General features: G+C 41.6%; 1 protein-coding gene across 1 annotated transcript in view; it reads right to left on the bottom strand.

Moving 5' to 3' along the window:
- Positions 1-10,343: 10,343 nt before the first annotated feature.
- Positions 10,344-24,756, bottom strand: part of LOC308090989 (teneurin-2-like) — a 133,741-nt gene continuing 119,328 nt past the window's right edge. Inside the window, exons 31-43 of the mRNA XM_080436264.1 lie at positions 24,165-24,353; positions 21,207-21,435; positions 20,273-20,426; positions 19,269-19,557; positions 18,569-18,727; positions 17,983-18,269; positions 17,263-17,419; positions 16,743-16,853; positions 16,552-16,649; positions 15,623-15,792; positions 15,195-15,325; positions 14,741-14,971; positions 10,344-13,379 (exon numbers count right to left, since the gene is read on the bottom strand). Of these exons, the coding sequence (XP_080292390.1) occupies positions 12,864-13,379; positions 14,741-14,971; positions 15,195-15,325; positions 15,623-15,792; positions 16,552-16,649; positions 16,743-16,853; positions 17,263-17,419; positions 17,983-18,269; positions 18,569-18,727; positions 19,269-19,557; positions 20,273-20,426; positions 21,207-21,435; positions 24,165-24,353 (2,721 nt within the window). The 3' untranslated portion in view covers positions 10,344-12,863. The remainder of the gene's footprint in view (positions 13,380-14,740; positions 14,972-15,194; positions 15,326-15,622; positions 15,793-16,551; positions 16,650-16,742; positions 16,854-17,262; positions 17,420-17,982; positions 18,270-18,568; positions 18,728-19,268; positions 19,558-20,272; positions 20,427-21,206; positions 21,436-24,164; positions 24,354-24,756) is intronic.

Genomic DNA, 24,756 nt, shown 5'->3' with positions numbered 1-24,756 from the left:
ATCGGTGTAGCTCAATGCACATGGAGAGACTTACATTTTTTCCTCCATTGAAAACTGTTCCCACATTATTCACAATAGCCCAGAAGGGCTTCTCTCCAGGGTGAATTCTCTGATGGTTCTTTAAAGCGTTGGTTCTCTAAGTGGGGTCCTGGGACCCCAAGGGGTCCGTGAGGGGGTACCAGGGGGTCCCCAGCAAAATTAGTTAATAAAGTGTCACAATCATTTGAGCCCCTTTATCCATATTTTATGCTTTGGCTATTCAAAAATAGCAGATATTCAAGCTCAGCACAGAGTGCCGTGCTATGAGCTTGTAGATCTGCCATTTTTGAAAAATTTTGAAAATGTGTGCAAATCTTTGAATATTTATTTTTTAAAGCAAACATTTGTAACTCAAATCTTTGCTTCTGAGGGTCCCTGGAACAAAATATTTTGAGATGGGGGTCCGCCAAATACATATCATTTTGGGGGTCCTTGACGTGAAAAGGTTTGAGAACCACTGCTTTAAAGCATCATATTGGTTGGTTAAAACCCTTCTTACACGGTTCATTCAAGTGTGACTTGCTTGAATGTGTTTCTTTAAGGAGCGGTGGCGTTTGAACCATTTCTTACACTGGTCACAGAAGTAGTAGTTTTCTGAATGAATTATCTGGTGAGATCTGAGGCCATGGTCAGTGCTGAACCATTTATCACACTGGTCACGTGTTGTTTGAGACTATTACTTAGGCTGAACTTTTCCCCACAGTGGTCACAGTGGTAGGGCTTCTCTCCTGTATGAATTCTCTGGTGTTGTTTGAGAATACTACTTTGGCTGAACTTTTCCCCACAGTGGTCACAGTGGTAGGGCTTCTCTCCTGTATGAATTCTCAGGTGAATTTTGAGACTACTACTTTTGCTGAACTTTTCCCCACAGTGGTCACAGGGCCCAGGGGTAGGGCTTCTCTCCTGTATGAATTCTCTGGTGACGTTTGAGACTTCTACTTTGGCTGAACTTTCCACCACACTGGTCACAGTGGTAGGGCTTCTCTCCTGTATGAATTCTCTGGTGACGTTTGAGATTACTACTTAGGCTGAACTTTTCCCCACACTGGTCACAGCGGTAGGGCTTCTCTCCTGTATGAATTTTCTGGTGACGTTTGAGATGACTGTTGCTGAAGAAGTTATTCCCACACTGGTCACAGCAGAATTGTTTCTTCACTGGTAGTTGGGCAGGAAAGACCTCTGGAATGGAGAATGAGGGGAGATAAATAAACCATAAAATGAATAGAAATAACATGGAAGCTGTTGTATTACCAACTGATAGTGTTCTAATTGTAAAAGCATCTGGCACTACTTCCTTCTTCAAACTGATACAGTAGGTGATACAGTAGGCTGTTTCATATGCACCATTTAACCAGTTAATACATATACCATCACTGTCGGGTGGGAACCTTGTATGTCCAAAACTGTTACTTTTCAGAAAATGGAAAAAAGAACCTGTGTTCCAATAGATCCAATGTAGTTATTTGAGCATACCCTAGCAGATCCTTTTGTGTGTAACTCACTGTTGCCAAAACTTGTATGCCAAAGTAGGGCATTCATTTCCAAAAAGAAATAAAAGTTGAAATATGGAGTTTTGAGATTTCTGCCTGATGGCAACAATATTTGTTATATAGGAACTGCCAGGCCCAGATTAGCCTGGTGACTGATCTGTCCTGCAGCCCATTAAAATGCAAGGAAACAGTGGTGGAAGAAGTGCACACATGTTTTACATAGGGTGCGTTTGGAAATTGCGCACCGGAGCGCACTCGCCTATTAGTTTGTATTGGCCAGTGCGCTCAGTGCTGTATTTCCAAACGCACCCCTAGTAAAAGGAGTAAAAGTAGCAATACCACATGAAAAAAAAATACTCTGATACAAGTATAAGGCCTGCATTTAAAATCTGACTTGAGTAAAAGTACAAAAATGTTGTCAACAAACGATGCTTTAGAGTACCAACGTCAAAGTATTCAGATTTTTCTAAATGTGTCCAACTTTTTCGAAAACAGCCGATCTACAAGCTCACAACTCACGTTTTGAGCTATTAGATGGGCTATTTTTGAATAGCCAAAGTATAAAATTGGGTGTAATCGGTTAATGTATGTTTTATCAAAATAAAAAAAATCTACAAAGTAACTTGAACTAAAGTTTTCAAATAATTGTAGTGGAGTAAAACATACAGTAGTAAAGTAAAAGTACCTCAAGATTGCACTTAGTACTCAAGGAAATTGTGAATGGTTCATTTATATAGCGCTTTACAATGTGCATTACATTCACCCATTCACACACACACATTCACTGACGGTTGGGGAGTGTCTTGCTCAAGGTCAAGGACACTTCGACAGTATCTCTGGGGGAGTTACCTTCCGGTTCCCAGCGGCCGCTCTACCTCCTGAGCCACTGCCGTCCCAAGTAAATGTACTTAGTTACTTTCCACCACTGCCATGAAATGATGCTCTTATATAGTACCGGTACTATGCTAATCAAACACACACAGACTAAACTCCTCTCTCACTCACACACACACACACACACACACACACACACACACACACACACACACACACACACACACACACACACACACACACACACACACACACACACACACACACACACACACACACACACACACACACAACACACACACACACACACACACACAGTGATGAGCTGTGGATTTTTGAACTAGGGGGGCTATATTTTCTGACTTCACGTGCACGTGCACGCATGTGCACATAGCCAATCAGCTCAGTGCTAGTTGAAATACTGTATTCAACATGTGATTTTTAATGTAATGATATCTTATTATTTAGTTGCATTGTTAATTTGTTGTTTTTATTTTTGTTTCAATTAATTAATTATTTTATTTTCCTTTTAGTTTTATATAAAAGCCCTTTACATAGACTCACCCACACATAAGTACTTAAAATAATCAGACAACTTGTCTTTGTCTTGTCTGTGCGTGCTCGCGCGTGCATGTGGAGCACCCAGCCCCCCAGCCAGCGCCAGAACTAAGGGACCCCCCATAGCACCCCCTACAGCTCATCCCTGCACACACACACACACACACACACACACACACACACACACACACACACACACACACACACATACACACACACACACACACACACACACACACACACACACACACACACACACACACACACACACACACACACACACACACACACACACACACACACACACACACACACACACACAATAATACTCCCTTCACATTCCTTCTCTCCTGTATATAAATTCTCTGGTGAGATGGGAGGACATTTAGCTTCTGCTTTAAGTTTTCTCACACAGTGTAGTGATTCAGCGTGTTTTTATCATCTTTTCATTTTAATCATAGACACTGCAAATATTCCCTTTTGTAAACTGCTATTTGAGCATGAATAAACAAACCTTAACTTTAATTCTGTGGTCTGCAGCTCTTATCTACAGTTGATTTGCTGCTGGAAGGAAGCATACTCCGCTACTCTGTCCAGTGTTAATATAACAGTTCTGTATCTGTTGGTTGTAGCCTATTGAAGATGATGGGAGACTTGAAAGTGACATAAAAGCAACACTGTTCTGTGTAACATCATTTTGGGCATCAGCATTGCTTCGAGCAGCCTGCGTCCATGGTAGATCTGTTGCTGTTCCTCTTCTGACACTGTTGAAAAGCTTTTGGAGGCCATCTTTCTTCTGAAAACCCTAAATAGTTAATCTTCAGTCCATTTGGATAGTTGATATTTCAGGCAGGGTTTCAGCTGGGATCTGAATGTACTTAACATTTTATCAAGTTCAGTATGGTAATGAACGACTTAATGAGTTAATAATAAGAATTATTCGTACACGACTCCGCAAACCGACCTAGACCCACAGAGCAGGACCTACAGACTGTAAGCAGGACGCAGCCAGCGTCCAGCTCTGCTCCAGCCTCCTACTCGCATGCAGATGATTGGGAGAGAGCAGACAGATACTCCCCCACACACTCCCCAGTCTCTTGAACAAAAGCTTGACAGTTTGAACACAGTCCAAGGACAAACACAGGCTGATGTAGCGAAATAAAAACATATGAATCTGTGGTGTTGACTGTAGCTGACAAAATGTAAGCTGATTGTAGCTGACAAATGGACCCGTAAGTGTCCTGTAAGCAGCTGATCTCCAGCACCGTTGGCCCGGTCACTGCGAAACTGTGCACACACACTCTCTGGATGCCAATTCAGAACCTCTGGCCTCAGATTGGCCTGTTATAGCGCCACCAGAGGCCGATTTGTGCAACAACAAAAAATGTTGATAGTACTCCTACAGAATTTATCCAAACATCACACAAATCGGTACACAGTATCTCTATAGTCATGTTATCAACACGGATCTGTCCGATTTTCCATATTCCAACCTGATTGCCTAAGATTGGCTTCCAAAGTTTGCAGGATTGGTTCGTTTTGAACAAAATGCCTCAAATCATGAACGCAGCATGCAATTTCAGTGACATTTTGCACGCATATTCCCACCAGGCCAAGGAAGAAATGCCACCCTTTTCACATTGGCCTGTTATAGCTCCACCAGCAGGTCTAATTTAGCAAAACACATTTTTGGAACAAAATGCCTCAAATCATGAATGCAGTGTCCGATTGCCGTGAATGGCCTAAGAAGCAACCCTTTTCACATTGGCCTATTATAGCGCCACCAGGAGGTAACAATAACCTACCTGACCTGGCTCCAAGGAGCACTTTTCTAGTCTATAAATAAAGTTTGATTTGATTTGAACTGCTTCATCCTCTGCGCTCCTCTGTGGGCAGCACTCAGCTGGGTGAAGCTGAAAACAAGTTCCCCGGCGGGATGAAAAAGGTCACCAAAAAACAAACAAAAACAAAACAAAAAAACATTGAAGACCCTTGCTCTACCGCACTGTTTCTCAACCAGTGGGTCGGCACCCAAAAGCAGGCAAGGGACCGTAATATATTGGGCACAGACTTCTTGGTCAAAATGAAATACTCCATTAAAGTAAAAATACCTAAAAAGTGTACTTAAGTACAGAACTTGAGTACTGTACTGTACAATTAGACCATTGTCTATCCAAAACTAGATATTCAACTTGATGTTCACAGATGGAACAAGATACAGAGAGAGAGAGGGGAAACCTTTGGAAAATGTATTTGTTTCCTTGTCACGCAACCTCACACGCTTCACACTTGCAACATGGACATTCTGTACAGCATGATTTACACAGAGTTCTCTCTCTTGACAAACTGGCTATTTGACTTTTGTTCATTCAACCTCCACCATCAGTTTGATTCTCTTCCTCATAAGTTCACGATTTCTTCACCTCAACTGTGATGTGTTTATCAGTGCCCGTTTACTTCTCTTTTCCACCAGCTATTTAACACCAGTTTATTTTATTACATTTCATTTTATTTGATGGAGGTACAGGACAACAGTTGTAGAAAAACAGCATGTGCAGTACTCGTATATACATAAATCTATTCCATGTTCCCTGGTTATAGAGCCTGCCTGGGAAGTCAGAGGTCCCAGGTTTGAGTCCAGGCCTCAGCCATGTGTCAAAGTGTCCTTGAGCAAGACACTTGACCCTGAGTCCACTGCTTGACCCCTTGACCCTGAGCCCACTGCTCCCTGAGGCTCTGTAGCGTCCACTGCTCCCGTTACTTAGGATGGGTTAAATGCAGAGAACATATAACTGTTATAATATATATATATTTATATATATATGTATATTTATATATATATTTATATATATATGTCACTGTATATGCAAATATACAGTGACAAATACCACAAGGGAGTTTGGACCATATTATTATTATTTTCTTTTGCTTTAAAATATGTTCTGCTTCAACTAAATACCTGTTATATTCTTATTTTTGTCTTTATTCCATTTTTGCAGTGGTGGAAAAAGTACTCAAATGTTTTGCTTAATTACAGTACTTTGAGTACATGTACACAGTCAATAAATATGTAAAGAAGAATAAAAAAGATTAGCTTTTTTTATTGATGCCTTCAGTTTACCTATTTGGCCGCTTGATGGCAATATTGTCCCATTTTTTGACTAATTTCATAGTAAAAAATAGAGCTGTTTTTAAACAGGTAGAAAAAGACATCCAGCTCTTAACCTTTGCAAGTTCAACCCACTGAATTTGTATACGGGCCTACATATATTTTATTGTAGTGTCCAGTGGGTGGTTTGTGGCTCTGACTTTCCTTCGATCCATGCCTCTGGGCACAAAGACTTTATGTTATTGTGTTGTTTGCAATTGGAATGCACTGGGGGATTTCATGTGTTATGTTCAGGGATGGAATAAGACTCACGGAAGCACCCGTGGCCCCTGGTGTGACTATTGTCATGGCAGACCCCTGAACAGTGTTTGTGCCAAGTTTGGTGAGGATTGGAGCAACCGTGCGCCCTGTGGCACCCAGGTTCCCTGCCCCATGGTGTGGCTATTGTCATGGCAGACCCCTGAACAGTGTTTGTGCCAAGTTTGGTGAGGATTGGAGCAACCGTGCGCCCTGTGGCACCCAGGTTCCCTGCCCCATGGTGTGGCTATTCTGATGGCAGACCCCTGACCAGTGTTTGTGCCAAGTTTGGTGCGGATCGGTCCTGCATGTTACGTTTGTGACGTCCACCGTCAGTCCACCTGCCCGACCACCCACCCTGTCTAGGCAATTGTAATATAGCAGTGGTTTTCAATCCTTTTCACATCAAGGCCATTAATTATTTGGCATTTGAGCCACGGACCACCATTTGATGAGATTTAGCCTCTCAGACCCAAGACTTAGAATATTTTGTTATCGTTGCATATGGTTTTGTCCACAATTCCATGCTGTATTGATGTTGGTACCATAGGAGAGATAACAGGCAAACGTTGATCAAAATAACAATTCTTTAATTAAGTAATGCAGATGTTTAACAATAATTTAACTATTGAGAGCGTAAAATTTGGTTACCAACTCTCCATCATTTAGCTGGGGACCACCTAGAACCCCCTCAAGGACCACTGGTTGAGAACCACTGTAATATAGGATAGGATGAAGCCAATGAAGCAGAGGGGTCAGTATGGCTGTTATTGATGCAGCAATCTCTCAGATTCTGCTAACAACAGAATGTGTCAGCAACACTGCCCTAAACATGTAGTGTTGTTGTTAGTAGGAATAAACGCAGAAGCACGCAGGAAGTGGACTAAGAAAGGGGAGAGGCCAAACCGAGTTCCTAGGCAAAAACATTTACCCATTTTACCGAATGAGTTCCCAGATTGTCGATGCAGAGAACCATGACTTGTGGCGTCTAACTGACCAGCCCCAACCAGCCCCTGACTACATAATAACATTGTGCCGGGTTTACTGGCTGAACTTCCTAAGGGACATGCACTGCTCTAACCAGAAGGGTCCGACCTGGCGTGTACACGGCCCCCGACAATCGCGGCAGAAACAGGCCTGTGTGAGGACTTTGCTTTGAGGGCCTTTGCCTTGGGGCAGTCTGAGAAAAAGAGAACTGGGTGGAGACAGATAGATCCTCCACACCACACAACTATCATACTGAGGAGGGAAGTGCACAACTCAGCATCCCAACACTTTGTGTTGGGTGAGCGGGTTACTGGGGTCAGTAGAACCCCTCAGGTAAGGTCTATGTCGACCCAGACAGTTGGTGGCCTAGTAAACTTCCCAGCATGCCTCGGACGCACACGCGTTTGTATATTGTTGTGTATTGTTGTTGCGGGATTATGTGTTATCATTCCCCTCCCTTTTGTGCTTTGTGAGTTGGTTTGGTGCTTTGTGTGCCAGTGTTATAACGGTGGTTATACATAAAAGTGCTCCTCTGAAAAGTTGTTGTCATGACTATTCTTTCAGATCAGAAACCCACCGGCCATTACATTATCTTCCCCAACTGAAAGGATATCAAAACCTAGAGAGCAGAATTCAGAATAACATTACATCAAATTTAAGTCAACAGAATTTGAAAGATGTTTTCGGTTATCTCCAATTTCCAATAGCAGCTGTCTCAGTACAGCAACCTGCTTTAGAAACAAGGGTCGATTAGATATGTGAGGTGAGCAAAGACAAAAAAAAACATAACCTAGAGAAACAAACTTCTACGAGCTTCAGAGCCATATACTGAACCATAAAGTCCCAGATTATTCTTTCTGCTCACTCAAGACAATTCCTTTTTCCATTCTTTCTTTTTTTGCCCAACTGAGTCGTTACGCCAATTCCCAATTCTCCATGGACATACAGAGGTACATGCTATTCCTCCTAGTTCCACACCCCACTAAAACATCCAACCCAGAGTCACTAGTGTAGTGACAGGAAATACCCCCACCCCCCTCTGTGCAAACATGGCCATTGTGCTTGCTTGGAACGCCCGGCCAAGCCGGTGGCACTGCGGAGGATCTGAATCCCTAGTCTCCACGGTGATGAGCAGGAACTTTAGGCTCCTGAGTGTCCCTTTGCTCACTCACTTTATGTTCTGATTGAGAATAATGGTTTGAAAACCTAAATCGCTAAGTGAACAAATGGAGCTGAATGTGAAAATCCTGGTCAGTACTCAAAAAGTCAACAATTTATTGACACTTTGCTCACTCAAAAGAATGATTGGACAATCATTTATGTCACTAGAAATACTTATTAAAAAGAGTTTTTATTGAACACCCCTTTGGAGTTAATTGCAGAAGTATGATGTGCATGATTACCTGGCTGTGAAAATGTAATCAGTTACAGATCATTTCTGATTGCATCATATGGTACAACAATTAATAATGAATTACCCAATAGATTACTTCTGACTGCATGTAATCTAATTAAGCAACATAACTTTCTCAAGACTTACAGTTACAGGACTATAATAGTAATATGCTTGATTTTTTTTTTTTTACAAAATCTTGTAACTATTTAAAGTGCTATATAACAATTATGAATCTTAAGGAAGCTGAGACATTTACAATGTCTTCATCTTTCAAATTGTAATTTCCCAATACACCTAATTTGATAATGTGATCCCTCAGAAGCACTGGAATCAGACTGCACAGGTAGTTTCTTTTTTTGTAATGTGACTATGTAATCCAAGGATTACTATTACATTTACTAACCAACACTGATTGTAAATAATGTTACCATTTACACAATCTTTGCCATTACTATACACAACAAAATAAACATAATTACTCATTTAGGCAGAGAACATTGTGAAAATACATGAAAAATTAAAGTGATGGGTTATTTAAAACCATACCGCCATAGGCCTATAAGCATTTTGGAAAGAGAAAATACCTTTTAACTACAACATTCAATATCTACATATTGAGGAAGGATTGAATGTTATTCATTATTCTTAAAAATTGTTGGATTATTTTGTCAAAAGAAGAACATGTGCAATTTGAAGTATTTTTTTCTATTTTCTTTCTTTTTTTCCAAATGGCAAATATCTCATTTTCGAAATAAACAGTGAAACTTTTGTACTTTTCAAGTGCTGTTCATAATGGAAGCTCACATTTGCATGGCAACCAGACATCAGTATACAAAAAAAAGCAAAGAAAAAAAAGCAACACCCAGCAATAAATACAGTAGTAGGCCTACTTCTTCTTCTTTTTCCCCCCTTTCCCAGTCATCTGGCTAACTGCAGATCGTGCCTTCTTAACATACAATTTTACATATCATCGCTGTTGGGCAGAAACATTGTATGTCCATATTTCATCTTTTCAAATTAATCTTTTTGTTGAGCGTCTAAACGAACACAATTGGCCCCGTGTTTGGGGGAGGGAAGCCGGGCGGGGAGGGTGATATCGGTCATTGCATGTACTCCTACGGGCTGGGTCGGCACCTGTCAGCGGGGAGTGTCAAGCGGGAGGAGTAGCACGAAGGCTCTACGTCCTCCCGGTGGGGGCTCCTCACTGGCAGGTGGAGTCAGTAGGATACGACAGCAGTGACAACATACAGAAATGTGTGTGGGGAGGAATGAATTGGCATAACGACTACATTGGGAAGAAAAAGGGGTAAACAACTAATTGGCTACTCTAAATAAAAACTGTATTAAAAAAAGTCTGTCTGTGGTGTTTTATAAATATTTAGCTTAAACAGATCACCTGCACTCAGCATCATGAATAAATAAGAGATCCTAAAAGAGAGTGCTGCTGATCTTTTCAAGCTACTTGATTTTTTCAGAGCCACGCACCTGATAAGGGAACTATTAACTGATGAGTGCTCACATTCTCTTTTACCAAGTTACTCTATAAATATTAAATGTATGTAGTTACAAGAGCTTGTGACTAAATAGTTACTACATTGGATTCCATTGGAACACAGATTCTTTTTTTTTTTTTCATTTTCTGAAAAGTAACGACACATAAGGTTTCCGCCCGACAGCGATTATATTAGTACACACACCTCCATAGAAATTCATGAATGGTTGAGCACCAATACTGGTTTTCAGTTTGAAAAAAGTCACAGTCATACAGTACACATTCACACTTGTGAGCTAACCAGTACAATGACTGCCTTCTGCCTATGGTCATTAAATGGTTCCTTTAGACACATTGACTGAAACATTTTCTTCTGCCAAAGTGAAATATCAACAAACATTAAGAACATATTTGAATCTTTACAAAAACAGAGAAGAAATGATAATGTTTTGTCTAAGTCAAAATTCTATACAAATTGTTCTAAGCACACGTTCCTCATGATTGTCGTTTTAGTGCAATATAAAGAACTCAAGAGGAAAAATGAAATTAATTTACATAGTATCAGAACGTTCTGAACACTTTATCTGCAACAGCGAGCTACTGTGTATATAGAGACAGCAAGACAGACAGAAAGACAGACAGCAATAGAGGTAAAGAGACAGAGACTGAGGTTTCTTTGTTTCAGAAATATTACATTTCCCAGCTATCGTCTTTTCTAGGGATCCAGTAGGCCTCTGACTGCCAAGCTGTGTTGAAAGTAAAACTAAAGGTTCCATCCACTTCTTTCTTATCCTGCACTAAGGATGCATAATAATAAGAAAACAGCATTATAATTGATTATTTATAATTGATTTTATCTTTATTTTATTTTAATCAATGCAGGCCATTCACAAATCAGGGCCGGACGATTTTGTTTTCACCCCTGTCTGTCTGTGTGTCTGTCTGTGTGTCTGTTTGTGTGAGATTGCGCGACTATCTTGCAACCTCACCGGCGGTGACTGAGTGTCACATTTCTTGTGCACACTGCCACTAGGCCATAGTCATAGACTGACTGATCAGCTGGCTGCCTGCTCTAACTAGTTTAGATGGGGGCCCCTGTTATTTACATTCCTGTCCTGATTTGTGTTCCCAGTCTGGCCCTTAGAAACACCATTGACACAAGGCATTAATGATCAGTATTCTTTTATAAAAAGCCTTCCCCCCCATTGCCCTGTGCCTTTTCATACACACGCACAACGCCAAAACAATGTCATCACATCATGAACCACAGAGACACAACGATGGAGGGAGGCAGGGGCATGCCTCCTGGTGGAGATGTGTTCTCCACTGAGCGCCCCTCTCTAGTTTCATTTTACAATACATACATACATGCATTCCCAGAGGACCAGGTTGAGTCACTGATGTTATGTATCCAACTGACTGGGTCCAGGGTTCTATGGGACCTGAATTCCGGTCCCTGTGCTAAACGTCTGTGTGGCTTTGGAAACCCAATTGTCAGGGTTGAAGACAAATCATATTTGCCATCAGGTGTCTTTCTCCTTGTGATCTCCGGATTATGTCTGCTCTGCTTTATTACCTGTTGGTAATAATATTGTGTTTTGACAACTACATTTCTGTGCTACCATCTGATTTCAGCTTGCTGATTGCCCGCAATACTGTAGCACAAATAACAGTGCTGCAATAGGCAGGACATACTGTACAGCAACACTAATAAGTCATTGGCTAATGATGGGTGTCCAAACGTTTAGCTTCTGTCAACGTTCTGACAAACAAGGAAGTGAGGTGATGTTTCTTCTGGCTGTAACAAATGAATAGAGGTACAGTAACGTCTATTGGGCAACGCTGGCAGTTTGAACATTCTGTAAGGAAGTAATAAGTTATTTTTGCCCGTTCCATTTTCTCTCGGTTGGTGTGAAAACCTCATACACTCTGCACTCTCTTCCCCTGTAACACAGGTTGATTAGAAAAGAGTATCAACTAAACATACTACAATCAACAGTTTACAAACTTTTAAGACCCACCAGAAACAGTTTGGGATCTATATTTAGTCCTCAAACCATAGTTTGCAAAACGCTGGTGTTTGGAGGGGTCCCTGTTTCCCCTCAGTCACCACAGTAGGAAGGTCAGGGTGTGGGTCTTGATGATGTCACATCTGGTGATGTCACAGTTCCTATGCGAAGTCAATGTACAGCAGCCATTTGGTATCCCTCATCAGTGTCCCTTTCATTTCAATTTCAATTTCAGCTGTGTAAAAAAGTGATGACAACCCACAGGAGATTTTGATCCTGTCATTCCTCTTAAAATTCCCTTTTAAGAATTATTTTTTTGGGAGTCCGAGCAGTCCTAAACATCTATAATGGAGATTTACATTTTAGGCATTTAGCTGATGCTGTTATCAAGAGCAATATACAGTTAGTGCAAAATGATAAGCTTGAATTTCTAGACTGCCAACATTACAAACTACAAGGACAAACCCTGTTTTCCTGCTTTTTTGATCAGATACAGTATATATATAATTTTCTTTTTTGTCCAGATTCCCTCCAGTGCAAAAGATCCCACTGTTCCGTTTCGAGGCTATTTTGCATCCCTCTCTGTAAACATTCGGTTGAATTAATCTGGGAGGGGTGCAAAATAGCGCCAGAGAAATGGCTCCAGTTTCTGTTACCTCCTTCCTGCCTCGTTTTGACGAAGAAACTGAATATTGGTGCTGCTATCACCAAGCTCGGGGTATTGCTCCACTGGCAGGATATAGTATCCGTCGTACCCACTCACTTTCCCCGTTGACAACAGCTCCTGTCGCTCTCCCTCTGCCCACACTCTCCCCCCATCCCTCTCTCTCCCTTCCCTTGCCCGCTGCACCTCCCTCGCCCAGGCCCTCGCCACGGCCCGAGCGTGGGCCTCCTCCGCGAGCCGTGCCCTCTCTCTCTCCAGCACCTCGGCGCCCAGACCGTAGCGTATGCTGACAGACATGGCCGCACTGTGGATCTCTATGATTAGACCTCGGCGGGAGCGGCCGGTGATGGTGATGTTGAGGCCGTTGTCCAGGGACTTCCTGCCGCCAGTGACCCCCAGGGGGAGGACCTCCGGCTCAGCTATGCCCAGCTTGACGAGGAAGTGGCAGTCCCTCCCATCTACTGTTGATCGAGAGCCCTCTAAGTAGAGGGCGCCGTTCAGCACCTGCAGGGAAGAGGAAGGCAGAACTACATCAATGCAATCAACAATGTATTACAAAGAATGTATTGTTTAGACCACTTGTTTCACAATGTCAGGTCCGGGGCCCACCCGGGGTCTGTAACTCTGAGGCGGTATAAATGGAACAATTTTTATCTTTGGGAAACCCCAATCTACACTGTAAAATGTGTTAATATTCAGTGCCAATGAAATAAAAAATTAATTGCAAACTGTGCCAGCCAAAACTACATAGTAAAAAAAAAGTGCCCAGGAGCCGAGATACAGCCTTTTTCAGTAATAAGTTAAACAAGAAGTGAATTTCAAAAACACGTCAAACACGTCATTGGCACGTTGCGCCATTGCGGTAAAAAAGCAATGCGACGCATTGTGAGCTTGTAGATTTGCTATTTTCAAACATTTTGCCAGCCAAAAATACATAGTAAAAAAAAAGTGCTCAGGAGCCGAGATACAGCCTTTTTCAGTAATAAGTTAAAGTAATACTAGGTAACGTTTTCAACAAAACTAAAGTTAAATTGTATATCTTTTGTGAGTGGCAAAAGTTTCACAACACCCACTCCATGAATTTCACCCCCGGAAGCCTTTTATTTATATATTTTCTATTGAACGTGGACGGGGGGGACTTTCCCGGGAAAATGACGTTCCTGGCCAACGTCATGACGTCGTGGCCGACGTCCTGGCCGACGTCATGACGTCGGCCAGGAACTACCGCAACGGTTTCCTGTTTGGCCAGGAACTACCGCGCTAATAACAAAAAGGAACCTCACGCTGATTTTAAGAGAATGTAGGATTGGAAGATTGAAAAAGAACAGAAAAAGAAAGCACAGCTCATGGTAACTAATGCTCCACTGGCTAAGAGAAACGATCCGTAGATAGTATAAAACAATTAAAAGATCGCTTTTTGAAACGCTTCCGGCTTCCGGTGAAAACGAATGGAATTCTGGGTAATCGAGGACTACGGAAATTGTATGCAGTGACGGTAGTGACCAGCAGAGGTTGCTAAAAATCGTTATTTGTGATTCTGCATTGTACAACTTTAAACAAGAAGTGAATGGAGCAGCAAATCTTCAAATGATGATATCTTGGGTTCTGAACGTTTTTTTTTTTACATTTTTTTTTCAAAAACACGTCAAACACGTCATTGGCACGTTGCGCCATTGCGGTAAAACACGTGAAACACGTCAATGGCACTCAATGAGTTAACTCTGAGAGTGTACAAATGGAGCCAAATGGACCCCGTAAAGGTCCCATTTGTACACTCTCAGAGTTACAGACCTGTAAGGGTCCATTTAAACCCCCTGGTGATCCCCGGAACCTGACGTTTAGACCTAATTCTTCACCCTGCCCACCTGAGCGATTTTTCTACTGTCCTCTCCAGCCAATCCGGACGCGACAGCAACAACGCGGCTCTCTCTTATGCCCAACATTATTCCTCGAAGCAGAGCAGGAGTCCGGGACCCGAACCAATACCCGGGTCGGTCTTTTCGACCCGGCTTCGGATCTTTATCCAGAGTTCTGCCCTCCAGAGCCATGAAGGCCTGGTTCAGACGATCCATTGACTGCTGAACCCCTGATATTGACTGGGTGGTGGTGGGGAGACAGAAGAAAGGAAAAGAGAGGGACGTTAGGGAAGGTTCTTCAGCAACAGGAGAACACTTCAAGCGGATGAGGATGGGGGAGGGCAAGAAAGAAAAAAGGAAATGAGGGAGAGAGGAACCAAGGAAGGAAGGAAGGAAGGATGAAAGGAAGGAAGGAAGGAAAGAAGGAAGGATGAAAGGAAGGAAGGAAGGAAGGAAGGAATACCTGTGTTTTTTCCCAGTAGTAGCTAGCCAACAGTTCATAGTGAGGCTCAGTGAAATAAAGTGGAGGTCGAGGGAATCCAGGGATTATATTACTGAGTTGGAAACCAAACATTACCAACCAGCTTTTAACATCTACAGAAAGATAGACAGACAGACAAAAAGACAGAGAACGAAAGACAAACAGAGAGAGAGAGAGAGAGAGAGAGAGAGAGAGGTATAGACCCACAAGACAAACAGACAGAGCGGGGAAGAGAAAACCTATTAGCATGAACCAAACACCTTTTTTCACACAAGGAGAAGTCACAGAGCTGTATGCGATGCCATACGAGAGTGCGGTCTAGACAACACAAACTCAGGACAGGACTCCTGAATGGCTGCGCTGCTCTCCACACACTCCTGTCTAGCATGTATAAAACAATCCATCATCACCTGTCACATAATTCTTGAGGCTGATGACGTCACTCAGAGGGTTGTTGTTTTTAAACATGTACAGGTTGAATGGGGCGGGGTCATGGGCCGTTCTGGGGAGCAAACTGTGGTCCGGGCTCATCCAGCGGCCGGCCAGGACATCGTAGTCTCTCTGGCCAAAATGGACAAGTCTGGAGACGGAAGAGAAAGACGTGTTGTGTGGCAGCAGCTGTGTATACAATTTATCTGTAAACTTTTGTTTATTTAACATGAGTGACTGATTTATGCAGGGTTTGATTTATGAAAACAAAACAAAAACAGAGGGGGGGACATTTACATAATTACCAAAAATAGCCGATCTACAAGCTCACAAGACGTCACATCGAGGGGATATCAAAAGCAGAGGTATAGATTTTCTCCCCCATACACTGCAGCAAACTGAACCCTGGCTTTACTGACATCTTCCTGGATTCTAGAATTATGACAAGCAGGGACATTTCCTCCTCTGTCTGCCGCAAAATCAATCAAGCTTTTAACCTTGTCATTGATTCGGATAAGATCTGATCATGTTACTGATAGGCAGAGGTAAGGTGTTATTGTTGTCTAGCAGAATTAAACGGTTCAGCTCTTACATAAAACAGAGATCTCTGCTGTCTCATGATTGGCCAAAGTAGAATACTGTACGTTAGTGATTCTAAACCTTTTTTAATTTCAAGGACCCCCAGTTTGATATGCATGAGGCCACAGACCCCCATTTGATACCATTTATTTTCATCCATGGGACCCCAATTTACACTGTAAAATCCTCACTGTTTTTCTTTTTTTAATTCGGAATGGACCCCTATGGATCCATTTGGGTCCATTTGTACACTCTCAGAAAAATAGAACCGTAAGTGTCCATTTGGACCCTTGGTGGTCCCCGGACCTGACGTTGAGAAACAGTGCTGTACCTGGTCAAGGGATCGTACAGGCCGCCATGGAAACCAATGACCAATGGGAAGTCTGGGTTGGTATCGTGGTATATCTCACCATATGCCGTGTACTGAATCTGAGATAGAACAAAATATTATAGAACAAAATATAATATAATATAATATAATATAAAACAAGAAAGCCTGTCTCATGCGTTTGTCTCTTTCACCTGTTTGACCAGCAGTCCGTTGCTACTGAACAGAGCCAGAGGGGTTCCTGTGTTATCTGAGGCGATGTAGTATTCTTCTCCACCTGTCACCTCCATAGCAAACACATGGCCCTGCAAACACACACAGCATAACAATGCAGCATAAATACACGACCCTGTAGGGCAGAAACCTTGTATTTCATCTTTTTATGTAGTAGTGTATGAAAGTAGCTGTAGATCTGCTATTTTTGAAAAATGTTGCACATTTTCACCTATAATGACATGACCAAAATAGGAACGCCAGGTTTAAAGTGGTTAAGTCTGTCTTTGGGTTTCATAAATTCTTAAACAATGAAAATGTTAACAAGAGCTTGTGACTAAATAATATCTGCTTTGGATCCATTGGAACACAGGTTCTTTTTTTTATTTCCTGAAATGTAACAATTTTGGACAACGACATGGTCCTGAATTATATACAGGATAAAGAGAGCAAAAAATAAACAGAGACACAGACAGACAGACAGACAGACAGACGTTTTACCTGAAGGTCATAGTAAAACGCAGTGATCTCTCCACCTGAGTGGTTGTAGACGTGGCTGATCCTCTCTGGGTAGTTCAGGTCGGCATAGAAGAACTGCAGATGTTCTCCTTGGTTCGTCTTTCTTGAAACTCTGCGACCCAAACCGTCATAACGGTACCTGGTACAAGAAGTCAATTGTGATGAGACCGTATCCATCAACAAGCCAAGATAAGATACCAGCGGTGGAAAAAGTACTCAAATGTTTTACTTAGGTAAAAGTATCAATACTGCAATGTAGAAGTACTCTGTTACAAGTAAAAGTTCCAAATTAAAAAAATAAATGTAAAAGTACAAAAGTATTGGTATCAAAATGTACTTAAAGTACCAAAAGTAAAAGTAATTTTTTTTTTAAAATAGCAGATCTACAAGCTCACAACGCGTCGCAATGCGACAAATAGCCTAGGTATAAAATAGGGCTAAAAGTGGTTAATGTATGTTTTATAATGTAATTTATATCTGCAAAGTAAGTAAGTAACTAAAGTTTTCAAATAATTGTAGTGGAGTAAAAGTACAATATATGCCTCTGAGATGTAGTGGAGTAGAAGTAAAAGTATAGACAATTGGAAATACTCCAGTAAAGTAAGGTACCTCAAAATTGTATTTAAGTACAGTACTTGAGTAAATGTGCTTAGTTACTTTACACCACTGTAAGATACTAACAGTTCAAACACATAGACAGACCTGACGCTCCAGCCTCCAGGCAGTCTACTGTAAGCCCTCTCCAACAGTCCGTTGGAATTGTAGTCAAAGAACTCGGACCCTCGCTGACTCAGCACCCCGTCCTCGTCCAATCGGTACTGCATGTCCCCGAGTCTAGTGATGCGGTCTCTGAGGTCATAGCGCAGGGGGAGGAGCCTGGCCCCGGGGTTGCCGGTATGGGCGTTGCTCGGGTGGCTGTTGCCAGGATTCAGAAGGTGAAGGTTTCCGTTGAGGTCGTAGCTGTAGCGCCATGCCGACCAATCATTCACCTGGAAATAAAGTAGGCAAAAAAATAACTCACACATTCATTTGGTAAAATGTCATACACTAACACACAAAAAAAAAACTTGTAATGTCTTTGTTTCATAGTTGTTCTTGTCACTTCGACTGTAGCAGACTGCTTGCAATGTTAAATGTATTCTTCTGTTACTTGCATTTTAAGTCATAGGATGTCCATTTCTACACTCTTAGAGTTGAATTAACTCTCTGGATTGTATTGCGTATCGGTTAAATGCCTAAAAGGTTAATGTGACATGATGATACTGACTGACACAAAGACACCCCTCACCTTAACGCCTACCAGCTGCCCATCTCCATCATATTCATATCTGTACTGGGTGGTGTTGGCGTACGCTCCGATCTTTATCTCTCTCTTCACAACCCGACCCATACTGTCATACTGAACCGTCATCCAGTACATCAGCGACCTGAAGATCTCATACTGGACCTAGAAGAGTCATTATTTTCAGAAGGAATAAGTTAAAGCCGCAATCCGTAAGTTTCAAGTCCTACCCATGATTGGAACCCGGGTCCCCCCGTATGCGAGACCTAATTTCTACCGCTTGTTCAAGAGGCAATATTTCCCTTAGCTTGGCCAGGGGAGATATTGAGCTTGTGAGCTCCACACCAGGGTCTACATTTCTGAATGTAAGAGTAGCGGGACCACCTCAAGCCACTACAGATGTGCTACTTAACATACAGTACTCTACCATACAAATGAGTTAAAATCACATTTTATTCACTATTTTAGATTCTGAACTTTTTATATATTGACATTGAAGTTTTAAATTGTAATCAGCATATTAATTCAGTGTTTTTAATGGCACCTGTCTTTTTAAACCTGTGATCATGCTGAAAGCTAAATATACATATTCATTAACATGAGTCCCAGATTGCAGCTTTAATTATTATAATATGAATAAATATAGAACATGTTATTGCAATATGCGGTCACCCAAAATGTAAACATGAAGGTGTGATGATCTCACCTCTTTTATCCGACCGTGAGCGTCAAAGTGTTTGGAGAGCGTCATGACCGCCGTGGTGATGATCTGATTGACGTCGTAGTATATCACACCAAATTTCCCAAAATGCTCCACCTTCCCCGAAATGTCGTCATAGCGATACAGGTCCACGGGCAGGGGGGTCTCGCCGATCACGGGCTTCAAACTCGCAACTCTGAACGAATTGTCGTGGTAGGTGTAGTCAAACCGTGCGTTGACCATGCCCTCCTCAGAGAAACGATACGACTGCTTGTCCACCAGGGGGCCCACTCTCCTGTTAGAACAAGTGTTATAACAATAACATCAATAACAACAACAACGCCAACAATAACTTAAGGAAATGAATCACCACAGTGACATAGTCAATGTTTTTGACCAGCAGGGCGTCTGCTTTCCTGGAATAGTAAACATCATAATGATTGTGCTGTTATTTTGCATATGAAAGGAAATCCATTTAATTCAAAGGAGAGAATGTGACTGACATTGATTATGAACAATGTACCCTTCCACTCAGTTGTCACCCCCTACATACAGTAGGAGAAAAGTCAAGTTAAAATGACGGTGAGACAATGAATAAATCCTGGTAGATGGAATGAATGAGCCAGTCAGAGGAGATGAGAGATCACCTTTAGTCTTACTGGAATCACTAAAATACAACCACTTAACTCACAATCACTCAAGGAAAGCCTTTACAGGATGTGCTGATGTACTTTTAAAATCCACCCTGGACTACATAGTAAAATCCTCAGTGTTCATTAGTGTTAATTTAACTTTACATATTATATGAAGATGGACAGGTAAATCAATGACTGTCTATCCGTGGATGTTGGAGGTAAATAAACACTAACGATTGTACTGTGTATCCAAAAGCACTATCTCTCCATCAGTGTCTGTGTATCTGTGTGCATGCATGTATATAATGTGCCAATGTGTTCATAGCGTGCGCGCGTGCGCGTACGTGCGTGCGTGCGTGCGTGCGTGCGTGTCACCTGTATCTGATCGTGCAGGAGAATCCTCCGCTCTGCAGAGTGACCATCTTCAAGACACCTGTGGACTCGTCATAACCAAAGGTGACAGCTGTGCCATCATACAGCACCTCTGACAGCTTCCCCAGTTTACTGTACTTATACAGGACCCTGCGGCCTAGGAGGAGAGGAGAGGAGAAAGAGGAGAGGATTTGTGAGGAATGGTGTTAAAGGCTTTTTGGGGTACCTTTTACCTGAGTTTATGAGGGGATGGAGTGGAGGGAAAAAAAAGGTTAGGAGAAAGGAGGACAGAAACAGGGTAAGATGACAGTGGTGCTATCTACCTCTACATGATACCATCTCTAGTACAGGTGCAGTGTACTGCAGATAGTGTGGAAAGGCCTTGCAGAGTGTCTGCAAGTCACCTTTTGTGCGGGGCCGAATAGCGATATGATCTGAAAACTGAAGTTCCTTGAAAAAGAATTCCACTTTTAGCCATGATGATAAAAATGTAAAATAGAGATTCAATTTAAAAATGAAAAAAACAGAACTGGCCAGAATACATTCTTGCGTCTGTCGCCTCGAAAGCTGTGAGCAGACACTAAAAGATAAACAGAAAGGGCCCAGGGCTCAGTAAACATCCCCTTTTCACACTGCTGAATGTAGACATATTTATTCATATCAGTTGAGCCGCGAAGCAATGCCTGGCGATTGTAATGAGGCTGTCTGTCTGTCTGCCTGCCTGTCTGTCACAGTCAGCAAATCTGTCCACGAGAGGGTGCTGAAAATGTCAAAAACGAACCTGGGCTAAAACACACTACCATACCCCCCTCAAAATGAAAGGCACCATGCAGCTCAACTATGCACGCCTCCAGGTTGTATTATTATAATGGCTTTATTTATTTTTAAATAAAACTGTCATCCATATGCATGAGCATAATGTAGCTAGGAGGTGTACCTGTCCCCAGGTACTGTACATTGGTCAGTCTGCCGTCCTCACTGAGGTCATGGATTACGGTGGCGTTGCTCTCAGGGGGGTTGTAGGTGTTCCGTATGTAACCGACAGACACATGTGATGTCATGGTGTGCCTCGCCATACTGGGCATTGTTACAGAGGTGACGCGACCCGTCGGGTCGAACTCAAACACATACTGACGCTGGGTCTGTTGCAGAAGGAGCACCATGGACTGGAGGAGAGAAGAGAAGAGGAGACAAGAGGGAAAGGAAAGGCCAGGAAAAGGGAAAGAAACGAGCGAAGAAAAGACAGAAAGAAAGTAAGAAAGAAAGACAGGCAGAAAGAACGAAAGATAGAAAACAAGCAAGATAGAAAGCAAGCAAGCGAGCAAGAAGGAAAGAAAGAAAGATAGATAGATAGAAACCAAGCAAGCAAGAAAGCAAGCAAATAAGAAAGCATGAAGTAAAGGAAGGAAGAAAGAAAGAAAGAAAGAAAGAAATGTGTTAGGACTTGATTGTGGCACTCTGGAGCCATTGCAGTCAGGAACTAGATGAAAGAAGAGGCAAGGAAAAGGAAGGAAGGAAGAACGATTTCGGACGAACTCTGGAGTTAACGAGAAACAACCCTCATCCTGTAACTTTAAGGTCACAGGTTTGATCCCCGCAGCAGTGCATGCCAAAAAAACAAAGTACGCTTTGTTGAATACACCACAACAGAAGTGAACTTAATTACAAAGTTGACCTAAACAAAATATATAGAAAAAAGAAAAAGAAAAGATAGCAGCACTGGCTTTGCTGCAACAGGAAGGCACAGGGTTAATCTTATAATCTATCAAATGAAAGAAGGAGAAAGGGGAAGACTTAAAGGGATATTTTGACCTTTTGAAATGCCAAGGATGAAACTGATTCAATGTGCAATGTCAGGGAAGAGAAGGGAGAGACAAACACACACACACCAGTGGATGGCAGGACTGCTAATGTTGGACGCTGCTCCTGTTCGCTTATGAAGGTGCAAATGCTGAAAAGTGAAGGGATCCTGTTTTAACGTAATATTACCATTACTGAAATTAATAGCATTGCTACTATTGTATCTGTTTATTCTACCACTACTGACAAAAATGATTACAATGATTGTCAACGACTAAGATAAGAGTGTGTCATTATTCACAAGAGGGACTGGATATGTTGTAATATAATGTATGCAGCGTGGAATCAAAGTGGAAAGAAATGTCACAAATGAAGGGCAGCAAAACTAATGAATAATTAATAAACCTCAAACAACAAGTCCTTTTGTATGCAGTTATTCATAAATCTGAGTGTTTGTTCTTAATAAAGTGACCCTGAGGTACAGAGCCACTTGAATAGCTATGGAGCGAGTCAATATCAATTTGATCAAAAACATAGAATCTACAAAAGGAGATACCAGTGGAGGCTGGTGCTGCATCTAGATAAGGTTCTGACATCAAACCCTCTGCATTTTTCATGTAAATTACAGTCTCTATGGAATTGTAGAATCCAGATGGTATATTACAGAAACTGATGAAACAACATTAGTTTAAATAAGTTTAAAAGATGGATGATATGAAGGGTCTTTTTTTGTAACCACAATGGTTTTGAAATTGCTCTTTATTACTGTCTGTATCTGTGATATCAGTAATAGATCAAATAAAAAAACCCTGATGAAAACGATCTTAATGCTGAAGTTACTTTGTAAGAGGTTTAAAAAGTGCAAAACTAGGGGAAACAAATGGCAAAGAAGATGTACCTAATGTAGTTTTAAGACCTCCTAAGCTGAAGCAGATTCTACAGTGCCTATTTAAAGCATTTTAAGTGAACTATAAATCCATTCCCATATCCAAATCCCAAAAGGATAACCCAAGCATTCTCCTAAATTAAAGGAATTAATGTATTGAGTACGGAATATACATTTGACTTCAATACACACGAGAGACTAATGACCTTTCTTGAGAAAACAAATGTGTTGGATAAAAAACTAAATTGGCCCGGGAAAGGAAGGCAAACTTATTACAAATCAATTAAAAGAGGTTCTGCATAAATGTGCTTGTTATATTGACATCAAGAAAGCTATTGATTTTAAAATATACAACTTTGGTTGGATCAACTAATTGCTTGTATCAGAGTAATTCAATGTATTAGTTAGCTGGTTTCCAACAACATTGGGGCTTAAGCAAGGTGACGTCCTCTCTCCAACACGGTTTGCACCAACCTACAGTAGTTAATTCTATGAAACAGCTAGAACAGGGTGAAGAGAATGTTGCACATCCAGGTTGTTTTACTGGCAGAAACTGGTGGAAATGGTGTAGTGACAACTAATACACTAAATGATAAGAACTCCCCAAATAATACATTTTAGAATCCCATCACAGTCCATCAGTTTAGTTTAGGGGAGAGACACTTGAATTACACTGGTTCTTATAGTGTATAGTATATTGGTTTCCACCTAGATGACAATATGAATTTTTAAAGCTACAGTGTTCTCTGAATCAGATGACAGAGCTTTAGGGGGAGTTATCAGTAAGACCAAAGTACTGTAAGAGAAATATGGATTTTACTACTGTACTACTTACACCAAGCTCTATCAAGCCTGCGTATGCTGGACTATGGTGCTGGGGGTTTGAAGTATATAATAGCAGGTTCATAGCAGAGATATTATCTATCTTTTGGGAGTAAAACCATCCGCGCCGTAGGAGACATGGTGTAAAGTATGTTGGGCTGAATGTAAACTAGAAGATATTCATGTTGGACATACAGATGGGTAACCCTTGAACAAAGCATATTATCGGATGTGAAGGAAATGTATATCCTAAGGTAATAGGTACTATTTTATATCCTATGGCTTAAGATGCTGATTTTGCAGCTGTTTGATGTAACTGTGCAATCCCATGTGGGATGGGATGGGATCAAGAGGAAGGATACAAATGTGGAATAGGGATAACCTTACCTTATCCATATAGCTGTAGGCCCAGACTTTGCCATCTACAAAGCTCTTGGTAACAATTCGGCCAAAGCTGTCATACTCCACCCTCTGACTCATGCTTCCTCGTTGCAGACCAATCAGACGGCCCGTAGGCGAGTAGGACACATTGACGACCGCCAGACTGCTGCTGGGCAACCAGCTCACTGGACGGCCCTGTAAAGGGTTAATTGTTATTATATTAGGTGGTTGTTATTGTTTATGTTTATTTAACCATTATTATTCATACAAAAATAACCACATCACACCGGATGAATACAGATATAATTTGTATTTTCCAACTTTGTCACAACTATCACTGCAACATTGCATATTTCCTTGCATATAGAGTCCGATGTGATTATTCATCAGTTTTTAAAGGGTAAGACCACTTTGGTGGAGGTTTGGGTTGTGTAGTTAACTTGCCATGATGTAACTCCAAAGGTGGGCAAGAAATCAAAAATAATTGCTCCATTGATTAGAAATTGATCATTCAAAAAATTGATGAAGTAGAAAACCTGGACTGGATCCGCGGATCCGGATCCAGATCTTCAAATAGTAAAATCAACAGGAAGTTGAC

The sequence above is a fragment of the Gymnoscopelus braueri genome, assembly GCF_963280865.1.
Source record: "Gymnoscopelus braueri genome assembly, chromosome: 8".
Lineage (NCBI taxonomy): Eukaryota > Metazoa > Chordata > Actinopteri > Myctophiformes > Myctophidae > Gymnoscopelus > Gymnoscopelus braueri.
The sequence above is the reverse complement of the archived record's forward strand: the minus strand, read 5'-3'. Positions and strand labels throughout refer to the sequence as shown.